General features: G+C 49.2%; 6 protein-coding genes across 6 annotated transcripts; 4 read left to right on the top strand and 2 right to left on the bottom strand.

Annotated features, from left to right (window-relative positions):
* Positions 1 to 768: 768 nt before the first annotated feature.
* On the top strand, positions 769 to 2,220 carry TRV_07134 (U1 snRNP complex component Yhc1, putative; the record flags this gene model as incomplete). Its single annotated transcript, XM_003018820.1, has 1 exon — positions 769 to 2,220. The coding sequence occupies one exon, from the start codon at positions 769 to 771 to the stop codon at positions 2,218 to 2,220; it is 1,452 nt and encodes a 483-aa protein (XP_003018866.1).
* A 638-nt stretch (positions 2,221 to 2,858) lies between these two features.
* Positions 2,859 to 3,873, top strand: TRV_07133 (exosome complex endonuclease 2/ribosomal RNA processing protein, putative; the record flags this gene model as incomplete). Its single annotated transcript, XM_003018819.1, has 3 exons — positions 2,859 to 3,022; positions 3,092 to 3,211; positions 3,279 to 3,873. The coding sequence occupies 3 exons, from the start codon at positions 2,859 to 2,861 to the stop codon at positions 3,871 to 3,873; spliced, it is 879 nt and encodes a 292-aa protein (XP_003018865.1).
* A 954-nt stretch (positions 3,874 to 4,827) lies between these two features.
* On the top strand, positions 4,828 to 9,044 carry TRV_07132 (uncharacterized protein; the record flags this gene model as incomplete). The annotated part of the gene is made up of 3 exons (XM_003018818.1): positions 4,828 to 7,781; positions 7,838 to 8,141; positions 8,196 to 9,044. 3 exons carry the CDS (start codon positions 4,828 to 4,830, stop codon positions 9,042 to 9,044), a joined length of 4,107 nt encoding a protein of 1,368 aa, XP_003018864.1.
* Positions 9,045 to 10,859: 1,815 nt separating this feature from the next.
* On the bottom strand, positions 10,860 to 12,908 carry TRV_07131 (terminal deoxynucleotidyl transferase, putative; the record flags this gene model as incomplete). Its single annotated transcript, XM_003018817.1, has 1 exon — positions 10,860 to 12,908. The coding sequence occupies one exon, from the start codon at positions 12,906 to 12,908 to the stop codon at positions 10,860 to 10,862; it is 2,049 nt and encodes a 682-aa protein (XP_003018863.1).
* A 3,856-nt stretch (positions 12,909 to 16,764) lies between these two features.
* TRV_07130 (uncharacterized protein) lies at positions 16,765 to 18,437 on the top strand (the record flags this gene model as incomplete). The annotated part of the gene is made up of 3 exons (XM_003018816.1): positions 16,765 to 17,073; positions 17,140 to 17,788; positions 17,839 to 18,437. 3 exons carry the CDS (start codon positions 16,765 to 16,767, stop codon positions 18,435 to 18,437), a joined length of 1,557 nt encoding a protein of 518 aa, XP_003018862.1.
* Positions 18,438 to 18,919: 482 nt separating this feature from the next.
* Positions 18,920 to 20,693, bottom strand: TRV_07129 (uncharacterized protein; the record flags this gene model as incomplete). The annotated part of the gene is made up of 5 exons (XM_003018815.1): positions 18,920 to 19,527; positions 19,594 to 19,739; positions 19,799 to 20,074; positions 20,266 to 20,330; positions 20,472 to 20,693. 5 exons carry the CDS (start codon positions 20,691 to 20,693, stop codon positions 18,920 to 18,922), a joined length of 1,317 nt encoding a protein of 438 aa, XP_003018861.1.
* Positions 20,694 to 21,635: the final 942 nt, after the last annotated feature.

Raw genomic sequence — 21,635 nt, 5'->3', positions numbered from 1 at the left:
TTTTTTTTTTTTTTTTTTGACGCGACGCGACGGTCACATGATGGGTTATGTAAATAATGACGTACGTAATAGATTAGTAATATAAATCTTACATAATCGTTCTTTGAAGCTAAAGTTGACGATGTTTGGATATTTTGATCGAGCAGACAAACAGCAGAAGAAGCGCTCTTCGCCCAGCTCTCCGCCGTTTCTTTTGCTGTGACGCCGTCTTTATATCTGTCATGGCCTTATTTGAAGAAGGGGGTGAAGCCGCCTTTGCGCCGCGACCGGCTTTGGGTCCACGACGACCGAGTATGTCGACTCCCAGGACCGCCGAGCTTATCAGGAACGCAGCTTGCTAATTGAACGGTGTATAGGGCCTGTCACGGATTATGGCTCGTCGCTGGTGCAATGGGTGCGGGTTCGACAGCCTCGATACAAAGGATCTCCCAGGCTGGAAGTAGAGCGGCCGAGTGCTAGCTATACCGTTGATGTTCGTCTACCTTCAACCTGCAAAGCTAGGGAGCTATATATAACTCACCCTTGAATTACTCTGCCAGATGCTTCCTCCAGTTGCTACAATACACTCCGCTGCAAATACTATACCCGTTAGGCATCTACATCAATCCATTGGAAAATCGAAGAAGCCCATAACAGTCGTGAGATGGACGCCGGACGGTCGTCGTTTGCTCACAGGCGGTCATACGGGCGAATTCATGTTATGGAACGGCACAGCTTTCAATTTCGAAACTGTCATGGATGTATGGTAGTGCCAGTTTCTCGCGTATAATGGCCACTGCTAACGGTGAAATACAGGCACACTATGACCAGTTCCAGGCTGGCGTGACATCGGCTGCCTGGTCACATAGCCACGACTGGCTTATATCAGGCGGACAAAAGGGTGATGTCAAGTATTGGAGACCAAACTTTAACAACGTCGAGACTGTCGATGATGCGCACCAAGAAGCCGTCAGGGATCTGACATGGTGTCCTAACGATTCAAAGTTTCTTTCAGCCTCGGACGATACCACACTGAAAATATTTGATTTCACTGCGCGGACGTGCGAGATGGTCCTGACTGGGCATGGATGGGATGTTAAGTCTTGCGATTGGCATCCAACAAAGGGTCTGCTGGTTTCAGGCTCCAAGGACCACCAAGTCAAGTTCTGGGATCCTCGTACAGGCCGGTGCTTGACCACCCTACATACCCATAAGAACACCGTCACTACCACGAAGTTTTCCCCAGTCAACACCAACTTGTTGGGAACATCCTCTCGCGACCAGACCGGCCGTGTGTTTGACCTGCGTATGATGCGGGACATCTGTATACTTAGAGGCCATGATAAACCAATTTCGTCTCTGGCCTGGCATCCAATGCACAGTAACATGATATCCACCGGCAGCGAAGATGGGTCCTTGTATCACTATCTACTTGACGAGCCTAATCTTCCTGCCGGGCAGATGCCTACTGTTGCTCCATATGGCACTACAGATCCCACCAACGCTCCTGCTCAGGTAATATTCCCAGCGCACAAGATCCAGTATGCCCACGGATCGACTATTTGGTCCCTTGACTGGCACCCGCTAGGCCACATCCTCGCTTCCGGATCCAAAGACAACTTTACCCGTTTCTGGTCCCGTGCCAGACCAGGGGAGATCAATTACCTCAAGGACCGATTCCACATCGGAGAAGAGGCTGCTGAAGCACAGGGAACATGGAACCGTGGATTTGGACGGAAACAGATGCGTGAGGAAGAAGAACAGGAAGCACAGGCAGAAGACGAAAGTCGCATGGACCAAAGACAAGCTGCCGAATCACAAATCCCCGGAATTCAAAACACTGCTGCTGAAGGCCAAGGCCTACCGGGTCTCCTTCCTGGTATTGGGGCATTACAACCTCCACCTCCGCCACCACCTAATGCATCCGGGGCGCCCCCAGCTCTTCCACAGATGGATCCCGGGCGATTGGCTGCCATGCTATCCCAAGGCGGCCTTCCTCCTCCACCTCCGCCGCCGGGCCAGGGTCAACAACCTCCATTTCCCCATGGCACACAGCCTCCCCCACCACCTTTCTTCTCTAACCCGAATATGCCGGGCAGCATACCGCCGAATATAGCTCACATGTTCCCCAACCCACAGTTCCCACCTCCTGGAATGCCACCCCAGAATTTTGGGCAGCAGGGTTATCCTCCGTCAGGGCTACCGGGGCTGTATGCTGGAGCGAACGAAAAGCCAAAGTGAGCAATCATGGAAGAAACTATCATCAAGCTTATATAAAAGCACACTGCGCCAAGTGTCAGCATATTGGCAGGCCAACCAACATACTACGGTTAAGGGCGCCTCATACCTATGGCTAAGGAATGAATTCTTTAGAGGCTACCAATAGCCTGAGTAAGCGTTGACAGTTACATGATCAACCTTACCACGCCGCTGCTACCTCAACGGCACCCACGGATGACACGACAACATGCCAGACCGGCAGAGGTGTTACAACCTGAAGAAACTTGTCTCTATCCAGTACACAGGGAGCAATCTCTGCCGTTACGGTGCAAGCCACCGGTTACACGCCGAGTAATAGGGGTAGAGACAGCTGTCAAAATATATCCGCTATTCAACCATCTCAAGCCATCATTGATACATCACTTGATCTTCCTATTCTCTCCTGACTCTGACAGTAAACTCCCCTGACTATCCTTTAATCCGACACCGTAACCAGCCACTCATAAGCCACTTGTATAATATAATAAATATCGAACACAAATCTCAATCAGTAATGCCCATCCGATGTATGTGCTGACTAAGCAATTCTACAAAGTGCAAAGTTGAAGCAGGAAAAAGAAGCAAAAAAGCTCAAAAACAACGACAGAAACGCCGTCAAGATGGCGAGAGACGCAGAGATCTCGGTGAACGAGCGGGCATTCATCCTCGAAGCTCTGCACAAGAATGTGCGGCTCGATGGGCGGCGGTTCGACCAGCTCCGGCCTGTCGAGCTGACCTTTGGCGAGGAGCATGGCAACGTCAAGGTGCAACTTGGGAAGACAGCGTGAGTAGACAGTCTTTTCAATTCTCTGTATACAGGCTGGAGCCATGTACTAACTGGAGATGTCGATAGGGTGCTGGTACGAATTTCCGCAGAGCTGACGACCCCGCGGCCTGAGCGCGATTGCGACGGGATATTTACTGTTGTGGTGGAATTGAACGACATGGCTCTACCGGGCTACGAGACCGGACGGTGCGTTTTTGATATTGACTGTGTTGGCTACGAGGGAAAGAAAAATAGCTAATGGATAGGGTGGTAGGCCATCGGAGCTGGAGGTCAGCCTCTCCCGCACGCTAGACAAGATTGTTCGGCGGTCCAATGCGCTGGACACGGAGTCTCTGTGTATTGCTAAGGGGAGGATATGCTGGAACGTCCGGGCAGACATTCACATCCTGGACTGTGACGGAGGGTTGATTGATGCGAGCTGCCTTGCCATCATGGCGGGGCTGCTTCACTTCCGTCTGCCGGAATCTACAGTGCGAGATGGCGAGGTGACTGTCTTCACTACGGAGGAGAAGGTGCCTGTACAGCTGAACCTGACCAAGATCCCGCTGTCCGTGACGTTCAATCTCTACGATGAAGGCAAGATCATGCTCCTAGACGCCACGACGAGCGAGGAGGCAGTCAGTGAAGGGTCGTTGGTCGTTGCTCTTGACAAGACGGGGGAGATTGCGCTGTACTCGAAGCCTGACGGGGCACCAGCGGACCCGGTGAATATGGTGAACTGCTCTACGCTTGCGCTGGAGAAGGTGAGGGAGCTGAACAAGCTGCTTGCTGCCCGGCTGGAGGAGGACAAGCAGATTCGGGAGAAGAAACGGCCCACGGCAGGGCTTAGTGCTGCCCACGAGAGGTGACCATGAAACAAAACAATCGACGAAGACCTATCCGACGATCCAGCGAGTCTATTATTTATGGCACTGGACCATTCACTCCTGGAACAGCCACTCCGTACACGCAGGGACATATCCAGGACGTTTTATCTCCAGCGACGGAACGTCCGGCTAACGACCGACCAGCTCAGCCATGCCGCCGGCCCGCAGCAGCATCCCCATCCTCAAACGGCCAACTCCAAGGCTCGCTTGCCAGCGCGCGCAGCTGGATCTCCCGCCGACTTATCTCGATCGACCCACGCTGTTTCGAGCTATTAATAGTCGGCATCCAGCCAGGCTTACCATATAGTTATTTTACCAGTAGCTACGGAGTACTTAGCTAGCGAAATAAAGAACACAAGCAGAATAAAGCAGCATAGACGCCTCCTAAGCGACGGGCCAGCCAGTAGCAGCACCAGTAACTCCCACACAGTCCGTAGGATGCGAGCAGCAGCGCAGACAGGCAGACAGACGCCGGGCTCCGTGTTTGCCTAAACGTAGGGTCGCTTGGCCTGAAATTGCGCTGTGGCTGAACTGCTTCGCCTCGCAGAACGTACGAATCTCCCTGCCAGCGAAAAGGAAAAAACCCCCGAGTTTCACACGCCAGCTGCAGCAGGGCGAAGGGTCACCGAGCAGCCTGATCCCCAGCGTACGGCCTCCCCCGTTGTCCTCTCCGTCTTCACTAACTGCTTCATGTCCTTTTGCCCGCGAGTCGACGCCGCGGCTAACGGCCTGATACTGACCGTCCTGTGCCTCTAGACGCCCCCTTTGGAGCCCGCAAACCACCACACGCCAGCAGCCAGCGAAGCCAGCGCGAGACCGACCCAGCAAAGGAGACAAAGGACGACCGAACCGACCGGACGAGCAAGGGAGCCTTCGATGAGCGAGCGTGTCTTCGCCTCTACCTCTCCGTGACCGGGTCGCGCAGGACCAAGCGACATGGCCAGCGGCAGGCCTCCTGGAGGCCACGGCGACAACCTCCTCCAGCTCGACGACGCTCCCTCGCAGTACAGCTCCGGCCAGAGACCGCCGGTGGGCGACGACAGCCTGGTGCAGCAGTTCAACATCAACGACTCCGACCAGCCGTCGTCGTCGGCGCGGCCGTCGGTCTCCTACGATGACTTTGTCGGCGGCCAGGGACGGCCCCCAGCGCACGGCGGCAGCAGCAGCAACAACAGCAGCAGCAGCAGCAATCATAATAATAATAATATTCACAGCGGTGGCCGCCACGGACAGCCCCAGGATGACGCCAGCAGGGCGTATGGGGGCGATGGCAGTGCTACGGGGATGTACACGCAGACCTCAGACCTGCACAATTACCAGCGGTATTCTGATCTAGACGACCTCGAGGACGACCGGACGTATGGATACTACAACGACGGAGACAGGTCTGACGGCGCCACTCCCATACGCGACGCCCGCGCAAGAGATAGAAACAGCATCATGGCCCTGGGCGGTGGCATCATGGGCAGAGCAAAGAACATGCTGGGAATCAAGCCCGAGTACTCTGAGATGGATCTGCCCTTGACTGAGGCCGGAGCTGCCTCTCGCAGGGTCGGCACCGCAGACACAGACGAGACGCCGCCCCCTGGCAAGCCCAAGGCCAGCAAGTTCAAGTTTGGCTTTGGACGGCGAGAGCCTGATCCCTCGACCTTGGGGCCTCGCATCATCCTGCTCAACAATGCTCCCGCAAACGCTGCTCACAAGTTCGTCGACAACCATATATCTACCGCCAAATACAACATCTTCACCTTCCTACCGAAATTCCTCTTCGAACAGTTCTCCAAATACGCCAACCTGTTTTTCCTCTTCACCGCCGTCCTCCAGCAGATCCCCAACATCTCGCCTACAAACAGATATACGACCATTGGCCCGCTCATCGTCGTGCTGATAGTCTCCGCCATCAAGGAATTGGTCGAAGACTACAAGCGGAAGAGCTCGGACAAGTCTCTCAATCACTCGAAGACAAAGGTGCTGCGTGGTTCAAACTTCGAACAGGTCAAATGGATAGACGTGGCGGTGGGAGACATCGTCCGGGTCGAGTCCGAGGAACCTTTTCCTGCAGACCTGGTCCTGCTTGCCAGCTCCGAGCCCGAAGCACTCTGCTACATCGAAACAGCCAATCTGGACGGAGAGACCAACCTGAAGATTAAGCAGGGTATCCCTGAGACGGCCGATCTAGTAAGCGCTGGTCAGCTTAGCAGATTGACATCGAGGATCAAATCAGAACAGCCCAACAGCAGTCTCTACACCTATGAAGCTACTCTGACTCTGCAATCCGGCGGAGGTGAAAAGGAGCTCTCCCTTGCCCCCGACCAGCTGCTTCTTCGAGGAGCTACGCTGCGGAACACCCCCTGGATTCACGGTGTCGTCGTCTTCACCGGACACGAAACGAAGCTCATGAGAAATGCCACCGCAACCCCTATAAAACGAACGGCCGTCGAACATATGGTAAACCTGCAAATTCTCATGCTGGTTGGAATCCTCGTTGCTCTCAGCTTGATAAGTTCCATTGGCGATCTGGTTATCCGTACCACTGCTTCCAAGAACAAATCCTACCTCGACTACAGCAACGTCAACCTCGCTCAGCAGTTCTTCTCCGATATCTTCACCTACTGGGTCTTGTACTCCAACCTTGTCCCCATCTCGCTCTTCGTCACCATCGAAATCGTCAAGTATTACCACGCCTTTCTCATCAGCTCCGATCTCGATATCTACTATGAACCTACCGATACTCCGTCGAACTGTCGAACTTCCTCCCTCGTTGAAGAACTCGGTCAGATCGAGTACATCTTCTCAGACAAGACCGGCACCCTTACCTGCAACCAGATGGAGTTCAAACAGTGCTCCATCGGTGGTATTCAATACGCTGAGGTTGTTCCAGAAGACCGAAGAGCAGCTTATAATGACGACACAGAGACGGCCATGTACGACTTTAAACAACTTAAACAACACATAGATTCCCATCCAACAGGCGACGCAATCGTTCAGTTCCTCACTCTACTCGCTACCTGCCATACTGTCATCCCTGAACGAAGTGACGATAAACCCGGTGAAATCAAGTACCAGGCCGCTTCTCCGGATGAAGGTGCCCTTGTCGAGGGTGCCGTCATGCTAGGATACCAATTCACCAACCGAAAGCCAAGATACGTCAACATCTCTGCTCGAGGAGAAGAGCAAGAGTTCGAACTCCTGGCTGTCTGTGAATTCAACTCTACGAGAAAACGTATGTCGACAATCTTCAGATGTCCTGATGGCAAAATACGGATATACTGCAAGGGAGCCGATACCGTCATTCTCGAACGTCTCGGACAAGACAATCCCATCGTGGAAACAACACTTCAGCATCTCGAAGAATACGCCTCCGAAGGTCTTCGAACCCTTTGTCTCGCAATGCGTGAAATCTCCGAAGAAGAGTTCCAGGAATGGTGGCAGGTCTTTAACAGAGCTTCTACCACCGTCAGCGGAAACAGACAGGAGGAACTAGACAAAGCAGCCGAGCTTATTGAGAAGGATTTCTTCCTCCTCGGTGCAACTGCAATTGAAGATCGACTCCAAGACGGCGTCCCAGATACCATCCACACGTTACAACAAGCCGGTATCAAGGTTTGGGTTTTGACCGGTGATCGACAGGAGACTGCCATAAACATCGGCATGAGTTGCAAGCTTATTTCGGAAGATATGACTTTACTCATTGTTAACGAGGAAGATGCCCTAAGTACCAGGGACAACTTGACGAAGAAGCTCGAACAGGTCAAAAGTCAAGCCAATTCAGCAGATGTCGAAACGCTAGCTCTTATCATTGATGGAAAATCACTTACCTACGCCCTTGAGAAGGAATTAGAGAAAACCTTCCTGGATCTCGCTGTCATGTGTAAGGCAGTTATTTGCTGGTAAGTCATTACTCGCACTCCTATACAAAGCAAGCCTAAACTAACAGTTTTCATAGTCGTGTCTCCCCCCTACAAAAGGCTCTTGTTGTTAAACTTGTAAAACGCCATCTTAAAGCCCTTTTGCTTGCCATCGGTGACGGTGCCAATGATGTCTCTATGATTCAAGCAGCGCACGTTGGCGTTGGTATCAGTGGTATGGAGGGTCTTCAGGCAGCTCGAAGTGCTGATATTTCAATTGGCCAATTCCGATATCTTCGAAAACTACTTCTCGTTCATGGATCCTGGAGTTATTCCCGCGTTAGCAAGACGATTCTGTATTCATTCTACAAGAATATTGTTCTTTACATGACACAATTCTGGGTATGTCTTCATTCACAATTACTACTAACCATTACATTTCTAACAGCTTAATAGTACGCATTTGAAAACTCGTTCTCTGGACAAGTTATTTACGAATCTTGGACACTCTCTTTATATAACGTTTTATTCACTGTTCTCCCTCCCTTCGCCATGGGTATCTTTGACCAATTTATCTCTGCGAGACTCCTGGATCGATACCCCCAACTGTACCAGCTCGGCCAGAAAGGCACCTTTTTCAAGATGCACAGTTTCTGGTCCTGGGTTGGAAACGGCTTCTACCACTCCCTTGTTGCATATCTCCTTTCCCGACAAATCTTCAAAAACGACATGCCAACCAGTGACGGAACCACATCTGGCCTCTGGGTATGGGGTACAGCCCTCTATACTGCTGTTCTAGCTACAGTTCTCGGCAAGGCAGCCTTAGTCACCAACGTCTGGACCAAGTACACCGTCATCGCGATTCCCGGCTCATTACTTGTCTGGCTCGGCTTCATTCCCGCATACGCATACGCTGCCCCCAGCATTGGATTCTCCTTCGAATACTACCAAATGATCCCACATCTCTACCCCCTTCCAACAGTGTGGATCATGGCAGTCCTCATCCCTTGCCTCTGTCTCGTTCGTGACTTTGCTTGGAAGTACGCCAAACGCATGTACTACCCACAAAGCTACCATCACGTCCAAGAGATCCAGAAGTACAACGTACAGGACTACAGGCCACGTATGGAACAGTTCCAGAAGGCTATCCGGAAAGTCCGCCAGGTCCAGCGTATGCGCAAACAGAGAGGTTATGCCTTCAGTCAGGCCGATGAAGGTGGCCAGATGAGGGTTGTTAATGCTTATGACACGACGAGAAGCAGAGGACGATATGGAGAAATGGCAAGTTCACGGCCAATGACTTGAGCGTCTAGCTCTCGATATGTAGTATAATATTTTTGCCCATTTGTCTCTTCTTTCCCTCTTTTATTCCCCTCTTCTTTTATTTAGCACTACTACTACTGCTTTTCTCCCCTTTTGTTTTTGACATGATGATTTCTTTCTCCTTCTACGGAGGCAGTTTTTATACCCTCCTGTTCCCGTTCCCCCTTTATTCCCCCCGGATTTGGATCGATTTAGCCATCAGCTAGTCATTACTTGCTTGCTTGCTTCTGGTCCTCTTTCCTCGTTTGGTGCTTTATTTCTAGATCGCCTTTTTGCCTGCTTTTGTCTACTTGCTAGGAGAGACCGGTTCTTCTGTGCGGGGGATATTTGATTGCTTTATTATATTATTCGCTTTTTTATGCCACTTCTTCATCCTCTCCCTATGTACAAGCTATTACTTATTATTTAACCCATCTTCCGTTTATACATATCACAAAAACAAACCCTGGAGCTAGACGATTGGGCCTCCCTTTCTGCCTGTCTCATACCATATCCTCGTTCACTTGTTTCATCCTGGCTATCACAGCCTCGTTGCTAGTTCAATGGCATTTTGTGAAAATATAGTCAAAGAAAATCATTCTTCTGGCTCTCGATCATCAATAGAGGAGAGCAATTGCTGCGCTCCATAGCACTCTTCAACGTGTTTTAAAAACTCGCCCCTCGGCCAGGCACGTAAGCCTCTCCCTCGAAGGGCATAAGTAACCAGATACTCTTTCTGGCCCGAAAGGCTCATATCGTACAATAACTGGTCCGATTCGTATTGTAAATATTCCCACTCGCATCCTTTATATGAATGACCGTATTCTAACGTGTTGTCAGGTCTCATATGTGGGAATTTTATTGCCCCCATCCCGATGAATTCACGAGTTTTATTAATGTCGGGGTCCCCATCCAACTCAAGGTCATCATCGGAATCCGGCCATGGCATCCGACTATCTTCCATCCACGATGTTCTGATGCCTGCTTTGATCATGCTTTCATCCTGGCATTTACCGCAACATCGGTCACCAGTCGCAAGATATAAAAAGGGAGCAAACTCCCCACATTTTTAAACACATCTCGGTCCTTAAGCTGCCAAGTAGTATATCTCTTGTATAGCAGTGAAGAATGTGGGTGATATCACAAAGCGTTGTCGGGAAACGATAGGAAAGGGCCACATGGTATCCTGAACCATTGGCACTTGTGTTATTCATATATGTTTTCAGAGTATTTGGGTATATAATGAAAGGAGCATAAGCGCCTGCTCCTATGTCACATCCACGAGGTTGGTTCCAAGGTCTCCATCAGGCGTGTTCCTCTATGGTTTCCCTAAAGATTTTCCTTTGGGTTTAACTTATTTGACAGGTTAGCCGCCATCCGGTTCACGATATCATTCTCCCTTTGGTACATGCATCGGATCTTCAGTAATCATTGAACGAATTGTATGTTCTTAACTACTCCATAGTTATTTGGCAACCGCATCAAGGTACCGATAACAAGAAAAAGACCCCAGTCCGTCCATTTGTTAACAATCGTCAGTGAGGTCTGGAGACATTCTTGGTTCGTGTTCACAAATTAGTTAGGTTGGATGGCCCACTGGTGTTTCAGAATTGTCCAGGGTTTAGCGCTTGATAAAGCTGTCGGGAGCTCGCGAGCTATATATATAAGTAGTTGGCACTCCACCATGTAAGTTAGTTAATCTCAGCACTTCCGCTCCCTCGCGCATCATTGGTTGCTGCCCTACCCATTTCCCCCTTTGTAAATAAACGGGCTCATATGATAGGCGAGGGATTGATATCGCTGTGTTGGCCAGCCCTGTCACCTTGTACACCTCTCAGTCGGTGGCCTCCATCCAATCCCCAAGCCTTCCATGACCAATTTCTCCCTCTCCTGCCATGTCTTCCCTTTGCTCTCAAGGTCAATAATCCTCCCCCCACTTCCTTCTCGAGACCGGATACCGCTCGAGTCGAATTTCCAGTTGTGCATCTTTTTGGCGTACCTGCGTAAATCACGTTCGAAGGTTGTATCTCCCGACCATCCCAGTACAGCACACCCTATAGTTCGGAAAGGGGATACTATAATATCAACCCGCCTGTGGAGATTTGGGTTTGCCTTTCGGGGATTTACCGCGATTGGGGCAGTTGATGTTCCAAGCTCTCCAGCCAGGGTATCACGGCTGGAATCTTGGGAGGTAAGCTCTTGCCGTTTCACGTCCTCGTTCATTTTCCGTTCTTCTGCTTTCTCCTTTGGTGCGAGAGGAGGGGACTTTATCTCCCCGGAGTCCTCGGACGAAGATGGCGATGAAGGATTATCATCAAAGTTAGGGTCCTGCCATACGACGAGAGCTTTATCCAGGCTGTCAAACCTGGGTTTTCCGCTTGATTCTCCCCGATATGGTAAAGTCTGTTGGTCGCGGTTGGTATTTGTAAGATGAAGAGCAAGCGTGTGCGTGATCCATCCTTCTTGCTCGAGGCTTGCAACGACATCGAACACCAGGTTGGACGTCACTCTTTCATCCCGGTGAGTAAGGATCACATCCACGTCGCCGCTCTCTTCTTTACCCCGCCGATAACTACCGACAATAATAATTTCAACTCCTTCGCCATCGAAATCAGAATCTGGCCTGACGAGCTTCGCATGGTGCAGTATGGTATTGGCAATAGACACAGTTTCCTCCTTTGGGATTCCAGTAAGGAATTCCTCATAGTATTTCACCCCAATCTGTTGTACTCGGGATAAGGTATCCCAACCTTGTTCGACTATATCGTCTAAATCTCTCCATTGCTTCTGGTAATAAAAATCTCTAGCGGATTTAGCTCCAACACCCCATATGTTATGAAACGAGTTAATAACTTTCAGCGCTGGGTCAGTAGTGAGCGGTAATGTAGATTCCAGGATGCCGTCTTTACTATGTTTCCATTCTGTGAATAAATTCGCAATTCGATTTTCACAGCCTGGTAGGGATAGAACCTCCTCGGGAGATTTCAGTTTATATGGATATGCGGACAAGGAAGCTATGGACGTGCTATATGCACGAACCCCAACCTCATCCAAAGTTAACTCGCGGATCTTTTTGATCTTAAGCAGTTGGCCGATAAACTCTGCGTTGGGTGAATGAAGCGGAGTAGAGCGACAGCAGGAATATACGACTTTGTTGCGTACCCATTCAGGGGGATCTGGTATAGAAGCTTCTTCCTCAAAGTCCGAAGTTGAGGCGCGGTACAACTTTGGCCTTTGCTTAATAACTGAAGGACTGCCCGAGGTGGCCTTCACTCGACGAGATGGAGATGATGGTATAAATCTCATTGACGATGATGGTGTGTCTCCTCTAGCCCTTTCAAGAATGCTGCTACCAGGACTCTGGTAGAGAGCAGTTTCTTGAGCCGCACATCGATCCGGGGAAGTTGTGCTTGACAATGCTTTCTCCAAGCTTGCAGTAGGCGGCTTTGGTATTTTACGGCCTTCGTAAACAGTAAACGGTTCAAACGGTAGAGGCTCCTTTGCTTTTAGAGACTCGTGTACCCAGCTCAATCTGATCACCCGAATGTTTTTATTATCATCCAAACGCCGACGCTTTTGAGCTGGTTCGTCCATTGCTTCTGCAATTGTAATGCCCTCTGTCCAGAGCCCTTTTGAACGAAGCTCCAATGTTGCACGCTTTTCGTGGGACACTTTACCAATAGCTAGACGGGCCTCCGTGATGTCATAGGTTAATGGAGCGCCGCATTTCGAAAGTGTACCTTCAATAGCATGGAGCTCTTCCAGGGTTATGTGAGTAGGAAGCACGAATATAGTGGGGCAGGAGCTGAGATCGATCGTATCTTCGATATCGGCATCCGGAAATCCGGGAATGTCATGGAATTCCATTGTTTTGGAGAGCGCTATCACCCGCTCACGCCAATGAAACACATCGACCCCGAGGTACAAAAGCAAGGGGAATAACTCAGCAAAAAACAATATAACTCGAATTTCATAACGGTGCCTCCATAATATATACAATGCAAGGAGAAGTTCACATATGCATGAGAATCGGCTCCATAGGATGGAAGCATAGGTCACATTGAGGATTAAATGGTAGGAAACAAGATATAGGGAATAAGATGAATCAAATCACCTAGGGTTTGAATATAATTCGAGTTGAATTATCCCTATATACGATTGCTCAGACTCAGGGAATGGCGAATTCAAATGCAGCCGCGACACTGAGGGGTATCTTGAAACACTTTGCTGGTGAATATAAGTCTCCAACACGGCTTTCCATTTAGATATTACAGAAAGCTATAATGCTAATGGGGTGAAAAATGATATCGTTGATGAGATGGACTCATATTATCAAGTTGCAACTTTTTGTACTCATGACAGGAGGTTGGGCCAAATATTAGGTTGTCACGTGAATATTGATGGAGCAATAATCTTCCGTATTTGTCACGTGCTCACTGTATTTCGACTTCTTGATATCAAAAAAACGACAAGAGGACTGGCTACAAGAATACAGTCAGAAGATCAACACTGCCGGTCGTTGTTCTTCCGTTAGAATCAAGAATTGGCGGGTGATTCTTGAACTTCAATAATATCACGCTACCACCCCCTTGGGACTTCCTCGCTTTTGAGAGTTTACCCGGAGTTTAAAAGTCGCTTCAAGCCGTGTTTGCCTTGAAGCCAACTTGACAGGGGCGGGCCACGGGGACATTGAAACAGCGATTAAACTACTCTGTACCTTTGATCTCGTTCGTCCCGTTCCTTACTCCGTGGACTGGAATAATAGGCCAACAATTCCCAAGTATGGAACAGGAGGCCTTATCGCTTGCTTTTACTGCCACACACGGACATGACCCCTCGGGAACAACAAGCCAATTCTTCGAACCCTCTCAACGGATGAGGAACAGTTAAGAAGTTCTTGCCCTGGCGTATCGTATATATGGATATCGATAGCATTTCAATGCTCAGTCTGGCTCCGTTATTACTGGATGATCGCCCTGATTTCCGTCCAGGATAAGCATGCAGGGGAACGAGCCTATCGTGGTCTCGGCTCTAGGTAAACCTTGACATTTAGAAGGCTTCTTACTCGAAAAATTCAGCTACACATGCAGCATGTCCATGATGCCAATATTGTTCCCGGCAAGACCTGCCTTTCAAACTGAGACTAGAACTGCATGTGTGGTCACTTGCGTTGCTATATCTCCATTCTCTTAACCCCGGATGTGGCTGTATATTGGCGAGCTGTGGAACTTCTCCTCGTACTCCGTACAGAGGACAGACGAAGTAACCACGGAGGAGGCATTTTAAATCTTATTTCATGCTTGAGATCGCTCCAACGGAATATAGATACGGAGGACCAAACCCAAAGAGCAAACCATGGATTAGCCGCGAATATCTTCCTCTCCGTCCTGTATTATTATATCTCCTGAAATTGAGGCCGTGGAAAATCATGGCTTCTTGCTTGCAGACTACCAATAAAATCAACTACGGACTCCAAAGAATGTTGCTACTCGGTGACCTACGCTGTGTAAAAATGGTGTCATTCAATATTATCGGCGAAATAAAAACTGCCATATTCCAGGGGTTTTGCGTAGGAACATTTCACCCATGCCAGGAACAAAAAGCAAAGAGGTCGGTGAATTCTCGCGCCCGCGGAAAGTATCACTCTGTTTGTTCTTTGCAGGGCTCTGGTGCCATGCTATGTCGATTTGAACCCGCTGCAGGGCCCTTGGATCGTGAGAATTAAGTCCAAGAGAGCGCTGACCCCATAAAAATTTCTAAATGGAGAGCTTTTCCCTCGGCTTCGGCTGCATGAATCATATTTCAGCACTCGGGCTCTGTCATGTTTCAGGGCAAACTCCTCCTCGTTTACTCCGTGCTCCGTACATAAACTTGAATTTTGACTTTCAAATCGACAGGTTTTCAAGGCAGACAACCAAACGGTATATTCTCATCGCCAACCCAGGCACATCCCAACCTAAGCTCTGGGGCTTGAAAGATCGAATAATGGCCTGGTCGTGGGTCTTGATGTCTTTGAGCTCAGCCGTCGGCCACTTGCTTAGCCGGCTCTAGCGCAGGAACGAGACGGAGTTCCCTGTGGCTTGTGAGTGTCTCGCCGTTGGAACTCACCAACGCCCGCTTCTTTTCTTTTCCTGGTCAAATTTTCGTCACTCCACCTGGACTTCAATGCATGATGCACGGGTGGTTCGCCAGTCCCAGGCTAGCCCCAACTTCCCCCTCATGGCCACTATCGGGACAAAAAATCATAATATCGCCGACCCACGCTCCAAGAAACATAACTTTACATTAATGCATGTGTTATCATGCAGCTCAGCGCAGGGTTAATATGTGTCACCAAAGGCATTTGGTTAGCTGGTGCTGTTTGTTCTGCGGAACTCGACAATATTAATGATACGGAGTTCAGTCTCGTTTTTCCTTTCACGGGCTCGCAGTTTATGCAGGACATCCACCTCGCGCCTTGTCTGACAACTCACCCCACTCACTGGGAGCGTTTAGCTTTCCAGAACCCTTCTCTCTCTTGGCACAGCAAGAAATTCCTTGGGAGCTTTTGTATTATTTTTGGGCGTACCAAGTATCCCAGAACTATCCGACTGGTTACTTTTGATCGAGCCGTGTCGCAGAGAAAGGCTCAAGGAACCCCTTGCCAATCAATCGCTGGAACTAAAATCCACCAATGAAACGGCGCAAGTGCGCGGGCGGCTATCCTGACCAAAGCTTCCCCTGACAGATGCAAGGATTGAGCTGGGGACACCCCCTTAAATCAGCGAGATTATGTCTCGAGAAATACGGAGACTTCATCTTTGGGTACTGTTCCCGGGCAAAAAATCGGACCTCAGGAGACAGAGTTTCGTTTCAGGCTACAGTGCCGCTTTGGTGGTACATGCATATTCCTCCAGCTAGCGATGCCGTTGATGCAATCGATACCTCAACAGGATAGAACCAACGCAGAAGTGGCATCCTTCGTTTGGGGAACTGCTGTGTCGAATTGATTGTGACTCGCTTTTCAGCATAATGTTTGCCTCCTGCAGTTTTAACAAATACTTAAGCCGAGGTTCACCATTGATACCAGCAACAATTCGTCTGGCGATGATGGTCAATAGTGATTTTATTACCCCTTGAGTGTACACCTGGATGTGCTGATGTAGCCAATCGTCAGAGGAATCATGACGTCTCCGCCGACTTGCTATCCATCGATATATCTGGGACCAATATAGAAGGTTTTGCTATGCAATATTGCTTCAGTATACTATGGTCAGACCCAGGAGCTCCATCTTATATCAGCACCATCCCTCAGTATGCTTGAACCTTGGCAGCGGTTATCACCCTGTCCTCCTAAACTATCACTCCACCCTGACTTTACTGGCATTCCACTTTTGGTGAAGCTCGACTCGCGTCATCATCCCATTCACTCTCTGTTACTGAAGTGGGCTTTGGCTGATACAAGGATGTTTTCCCGAATGGAGCAGAATGTGAATATTTTAATGCATGGGCATTCATGAGACCCACCAGCTATGGAGAGTGTTCTTCTGCTTGAAGTTCCCAAAGCTCAGGGATGGAGGATATACCTATATAAATCGTCAACGTTTCCCCTTCATCGAGTTGTTTGACAACCAAGGTTCCAACTATCTACACAGTCTTTTACACCAGTCTCCTGGTATCACATTCTTTTTTTTTTTTTCTTAATTTTTATTTTTATTTTCTTTCTTATTGTCAGTCGTTCACCATGGGTGTTTTCAGATTCATTTCCATATCCCTCGCGGCTGTGTCCGCTGCCAATGCCGCCCAAATCCTGTCTATGCCTCATGCGCAGACTGTTCCCAACTCGTACATTGTCATGATGAAAGATGACACCTCCGATGATGATTTCAACCACCATCAGAGCTGGCTCCAGTCTACCCATACCCATAACATCACCCGCCGTGCAACCATTCAGAACGCCGGCATGAGACATAAGTACAACTTCAGCAAGATGAAGGGATACAGCGGTATCTTCGACGAAGAGACCATCAAGGATATCGCCAAAGACCCCAAGGTATGTTATCAGATAGATCAGAACTCACTTGCAAGTATCTCCGAATATAAACTGACGCTCTCTTAGGTCATGTTTGTTGAGCCTGACACTATCATCTCCGTTCACGGAAAGGTTGAACAGAGCAACGTCCCATCGTGGGGTCTTGCTCGAATCTCCAACCCCCAGCCCGGAGCCGGCAGCTACATTTACGACAGCTCTGCCGGTGAGGGTATCACTGTCTACAGTGTCGACACTGGTGTCGATGTCAACCACGAGGATTTCGAGGGCCGTGCTATCTGGGGTTCCAACCAGGTCAACGACGGTGATGACAGAGATGGCAGCGGCCACGGCACCCACACCTCCGGTACCATGGTCGGTAAGGAGTTCGGTATTGCTAAGAAGGCCAAGCTTGTTGCCGTCAAGGTCTTGGGTAACGATGGAAGTGGCCCTACCAGTGGTATCGTTGCCGGTATTAACTGGTCTGTTGAGCATGCCCGCCAGAACGGCGGCACTAAGAAGGCCGTCATGAACATGTCTCTCGGTGGTAGCTCCAGCTCTGCCCTCAACCGTGCTGCCGCCCAGGCTGTTGAACAGGGCATGTTCCTTTCCGTTGCTGCCGGTAACGACAACCAGGATGCTCAGAGCAGCTCTCCTGCTTCCGAACCCAGCGTCTGCACCGTCGGCTCCTCCGCTGAGGATGATAGCCGCTCCTCCTTCTCTAACTGGGGTCCAGCTAGTAAGTCTTGTCTATCTCAGATTATAAGATACCTTTCTAACTTGATATAGTTGACCTCTTCGCTCCCGGCTCCAACATTATCTCTGCCCGTCCAGGTGGTGGTTCCCAGTCCATGTCTGGTACCTCCATGGCCGCTCCTCACGTTGCTGGTCTTGCTGCCTACCTTATGGCTCTCGAGGGTATCTCTGGTGGTGCCGTCTGCGACCGTCTCAAGGAGCTTGGTACCTCCTCCATCACCGATGCCGGCCCAGGCACCCCAACCAACGTCCTCATCAACAACGGTGGTGCTAAGGGTGGCAAACCAAACCCCAATCCTGCCCCCAGCCCATCTCCCAGCCCATCCCAGCCCTCCGAACCCCAGCAGCCTACCCCCAGCCAGCCCGGTCAGCCCGGCGAGCCCTTCCCAGGTGAGCCCCAGCAGCCGACCCCCAGCCAGCCTGGTCAGCCCGGCGAGCCCTTCCCAGGTGAGCCCTTCCCAGGCGAACCCTTCCCAGGCGAACCTTTCCCAGGCGAGTCCGCTCCCGCCCCAGCCCCCCAGCACCCACACACCCCCTACCCAGGTGGCGATAACTTCGACTTCGATGGATTCTGGAAGAAGTACTTCGGCGGTGAACACTGGCGCAAGATGTTTAGCAGCTTCTGGAACTAAGCGGTGACCTTTTGGAATTCTGATGCCCATCATACACTGAAGCAGTGCTTCATGAACTTTCGCTTCTTTTCGTTACTGAATGCCTTAATTGTAACTATTCCATTACCCTGTATTTAGTTAGACCTTTGAATATACATATAACCAAAATAATTGTTTGATACAAGTTGTGACGTCTAAGCCCATCCTGCAGACGTGTATTAAAACGTTATACTATTTGGTTTGGATATTGCTTTCTTAAGCTTGTCGATGGATCTATAAACACAAAGACAAATTTATGAGCAAAGGAGCCGATTCGTGTGATATCATCTGTGCATCTTGGTCTATGATTTAAAGATGCCTTTACCACAATGCAGACCCTGTCCAAACCACGTTTAATTAATACTCAATAAACCTTCGTTTGATCGCCAGGTTCGTTCGTATCTTGAGATTTATGAATCTCATCTGCTAACCGATCGATAATCAAAACCGTGGATAGATCTCGGTCAAACAAGTTTCGTATCAGCCGCAGTCCCTGTTTTGGGGCTATCTACTGGGTTTTCTCCTGCCTGGGAAAGCGATTGTGTGTTTGTAACGGCAACATCCAGACCGTCAATTCGACTCTCTTCGTCAGCCTGGCTGACATGATGGCCACAGCTTGGTGCGCTGTCCTGGTTCTTGCCAGCCCACCGTCGCCACTGTGGGTAAACTAAGACGCTTATGCCTCCAAAAATGATGAACAGTCCACATATGGCACCGCCGATGACATCGTAATAATCACCGGCAACTTGAACGCCGTCCCAGAACTTCCCATGTGGTTTCAAAGCGTTTAAGAGGAGAGTCAGAAGCTGGATGACGCCAATTACGATGGCGACTACGACGGTCAGAGAAGTGAGAACTATGGAGTAATAGAGGAACGCAACCGGGTCTCGAGGATTCCGGGATACTGGTTCCTCGACTGGGGTAGACTGTGGCTTAGGCGTTTCTGGGGGAATAGGCGCAGCGGATATTTCGGCTGATGGCTGTGACTTTGAGTCCAGAAAATGTGCTGCTGGCTGCACGTAGAGAGAAAGCATAAGAGCACCGTCGATAGTGTCTATCAGGCACATTCCAGCTGTGAATTCAGGTCAGCATTGAACTCCTTGTAGTCACGAGGTATTGAACAAATAATGGACCATACCTGTGAACAAAATGGGGAGAATCAAGATCAACCAGATACTAGTTCCCTTTGATGCTTGGACAGATGATATCCCAAGAAGAGCAATCTCCGAAGAAGTGTCAAACCCAAGGCCGAATAACACTCCAAGCGGATACATTTTCCACGGCCTAATGTCTAGTTATAAGCATATAAAATTGAGCTTATCTTAGCCAGGGAGATAACCTACCGGTCAATTATTTTGAACATCCCTTTGAGAATGGAGAAGAGAATACCACCTCCTTCGATTTTCCACATTTCTTCTCCTTTGTTTTTGTCACGAAGAACTTTTTTCATCTGAAGGACGAGTTTATACAAGATGTACCCATTCATGATACCCAAAAGAATCAAGAATGCAGAGCTGACGGAACTCCCGATGATGCCACCAATTGAACCATATTTATCAAATTTATCTGAAACTGCTGCTGCAGTGGCTGCCACCACAATTGAAGTGATGATAACGATACTAGGGGTGTCAGTTGACAAGTATCAGGGTTAGTTTTTGGAGAGGACCTTACGTTGAATGGCCAAGCGAGAAGAATGTCCCTACTGTAACTGCTTTCTGACCTGTTGCAAGAAGACGCCGCGTCATCAAGTCAATAGCCTATAATGAGAATTAGATACTATCATTAGACGTAAAAGATATAGCCATCTCACTGATATATGATCCGCATCGAGAGCATGACGTAAACCAAGGCTATATGCAAGAGCAGCTGTTGATGCTAAGAAGCTATGCGTGTAAATTCATTGCGTCAGCGGCTAACCTGGAACGTATAGTTACCGGGTTAAGAAAACTTACGGGTGATATGCCTAGTTCACAGTCAGTGTTGGTAGAAATTACTAGACGGACATACAACACTCACCAATACAATCCCCGCTGCGATCCAAACCAGTATATTGATCAATGCAATAAAAAATATAATAGCGAGAGCAGGCAATGGTATCTTTCTCAATCCCGGTACACGACGGTGTGATCTTTCGGCTTTCTCAATAATGGACCATCTGGGCTTCTTGTCCCTATTAGCAGTCAAAAGCTGCTCTTCAGCCGAGCTTGCAATCGGCATGGTTGAGACTGTATCTGTCATGCTATCAATAATCGTCCTGTCAAACCGATAACGTTGAAAAATAAGTTGCTTTCAGTGACTTTGCGAAAGATGTGGGCAAAGTTGCTGTTGATATTTGTGATTCTTTCTTCCAATAGAAAAAGCTAGAATACACCCGTTCCCCTCTTCCAAAACAAATATGCAAAGTCGGAATGAGAGTCAGGTGTATCCTGCTGTTCTTTTCGTCCCTTTTGATATTTTCTTCTTATCCGACATCTGGAGACCATCAGGTGAGCTGGATACGAACAATCGTTCACGTCTTCACTCCCTCGAGTGCATTGGATAATCCCGACTCCCCTCATAGAAGAATGAGGGAAAAGGGGGCAAGATATGCACATTTTAATGACAACTTGCTCGGCAATCCCAGGCCGACCATTGCCTTGACGAATTGCCAGTGTGGAGAATCTTGCAGGGAGTGAACCGTCCTATAGTTAACTAGTTAGACGAAAAGCAAAAAAATGAGGGGCCAAACAGTCGAGCAGAAGCAAGGCACCTAGCCGGACGGCGGAAATGGATGGAATCTTGCCCCATTGGCAGGAAACCAGTCTTCCTCTTCTTCAGCCTGGGTAAACTGGTCAACATCGAGTCAACTATGACGGCGAGAAAAGGCGATATCGTTTTTGACGGTGGTCAAAGTGCGTGGGATTCAGTTAAGGTAGGGAGTTATTGTGGAGCTTGAAAAGCTTGGGTTCGTTACCTAGTTATCCGGTCCACTTCGGTATCAAGCGAGGAAGATAGTTAGGACGGAGAAAAGGAGAGACAAGAGAGAAGCGAGAAGGTAGGCCAAAAGAATTACCATTCATTAACCGAATACACTGCCGATTTACCAAGTTTATATACCAAGCATACCAAATCACAAATCACATAAATGTAAGTACAAGAACGGGAAATTGTCTGGGGTAGAAGAAACCAAAAAAATTCGTC

Source organism: Trichophyton verrucosum, assembly GCF_000151505.1.
Source record: "Trichophyton verrucosum HKI 0517 chromosome Unknown contig00897_1.f1.exp, whole genome shotgun sequence".
Lineage (NCBI taxonomy): Eukaryota > Fungi > Ascomycota > Eurotiomycetes > Onygenales > Arthrodermataceae > Trichophyton > Trichophyton verrucosum.
This window is presented reverse-complemented; position numbering and strand designations above follow the sequence as displayed.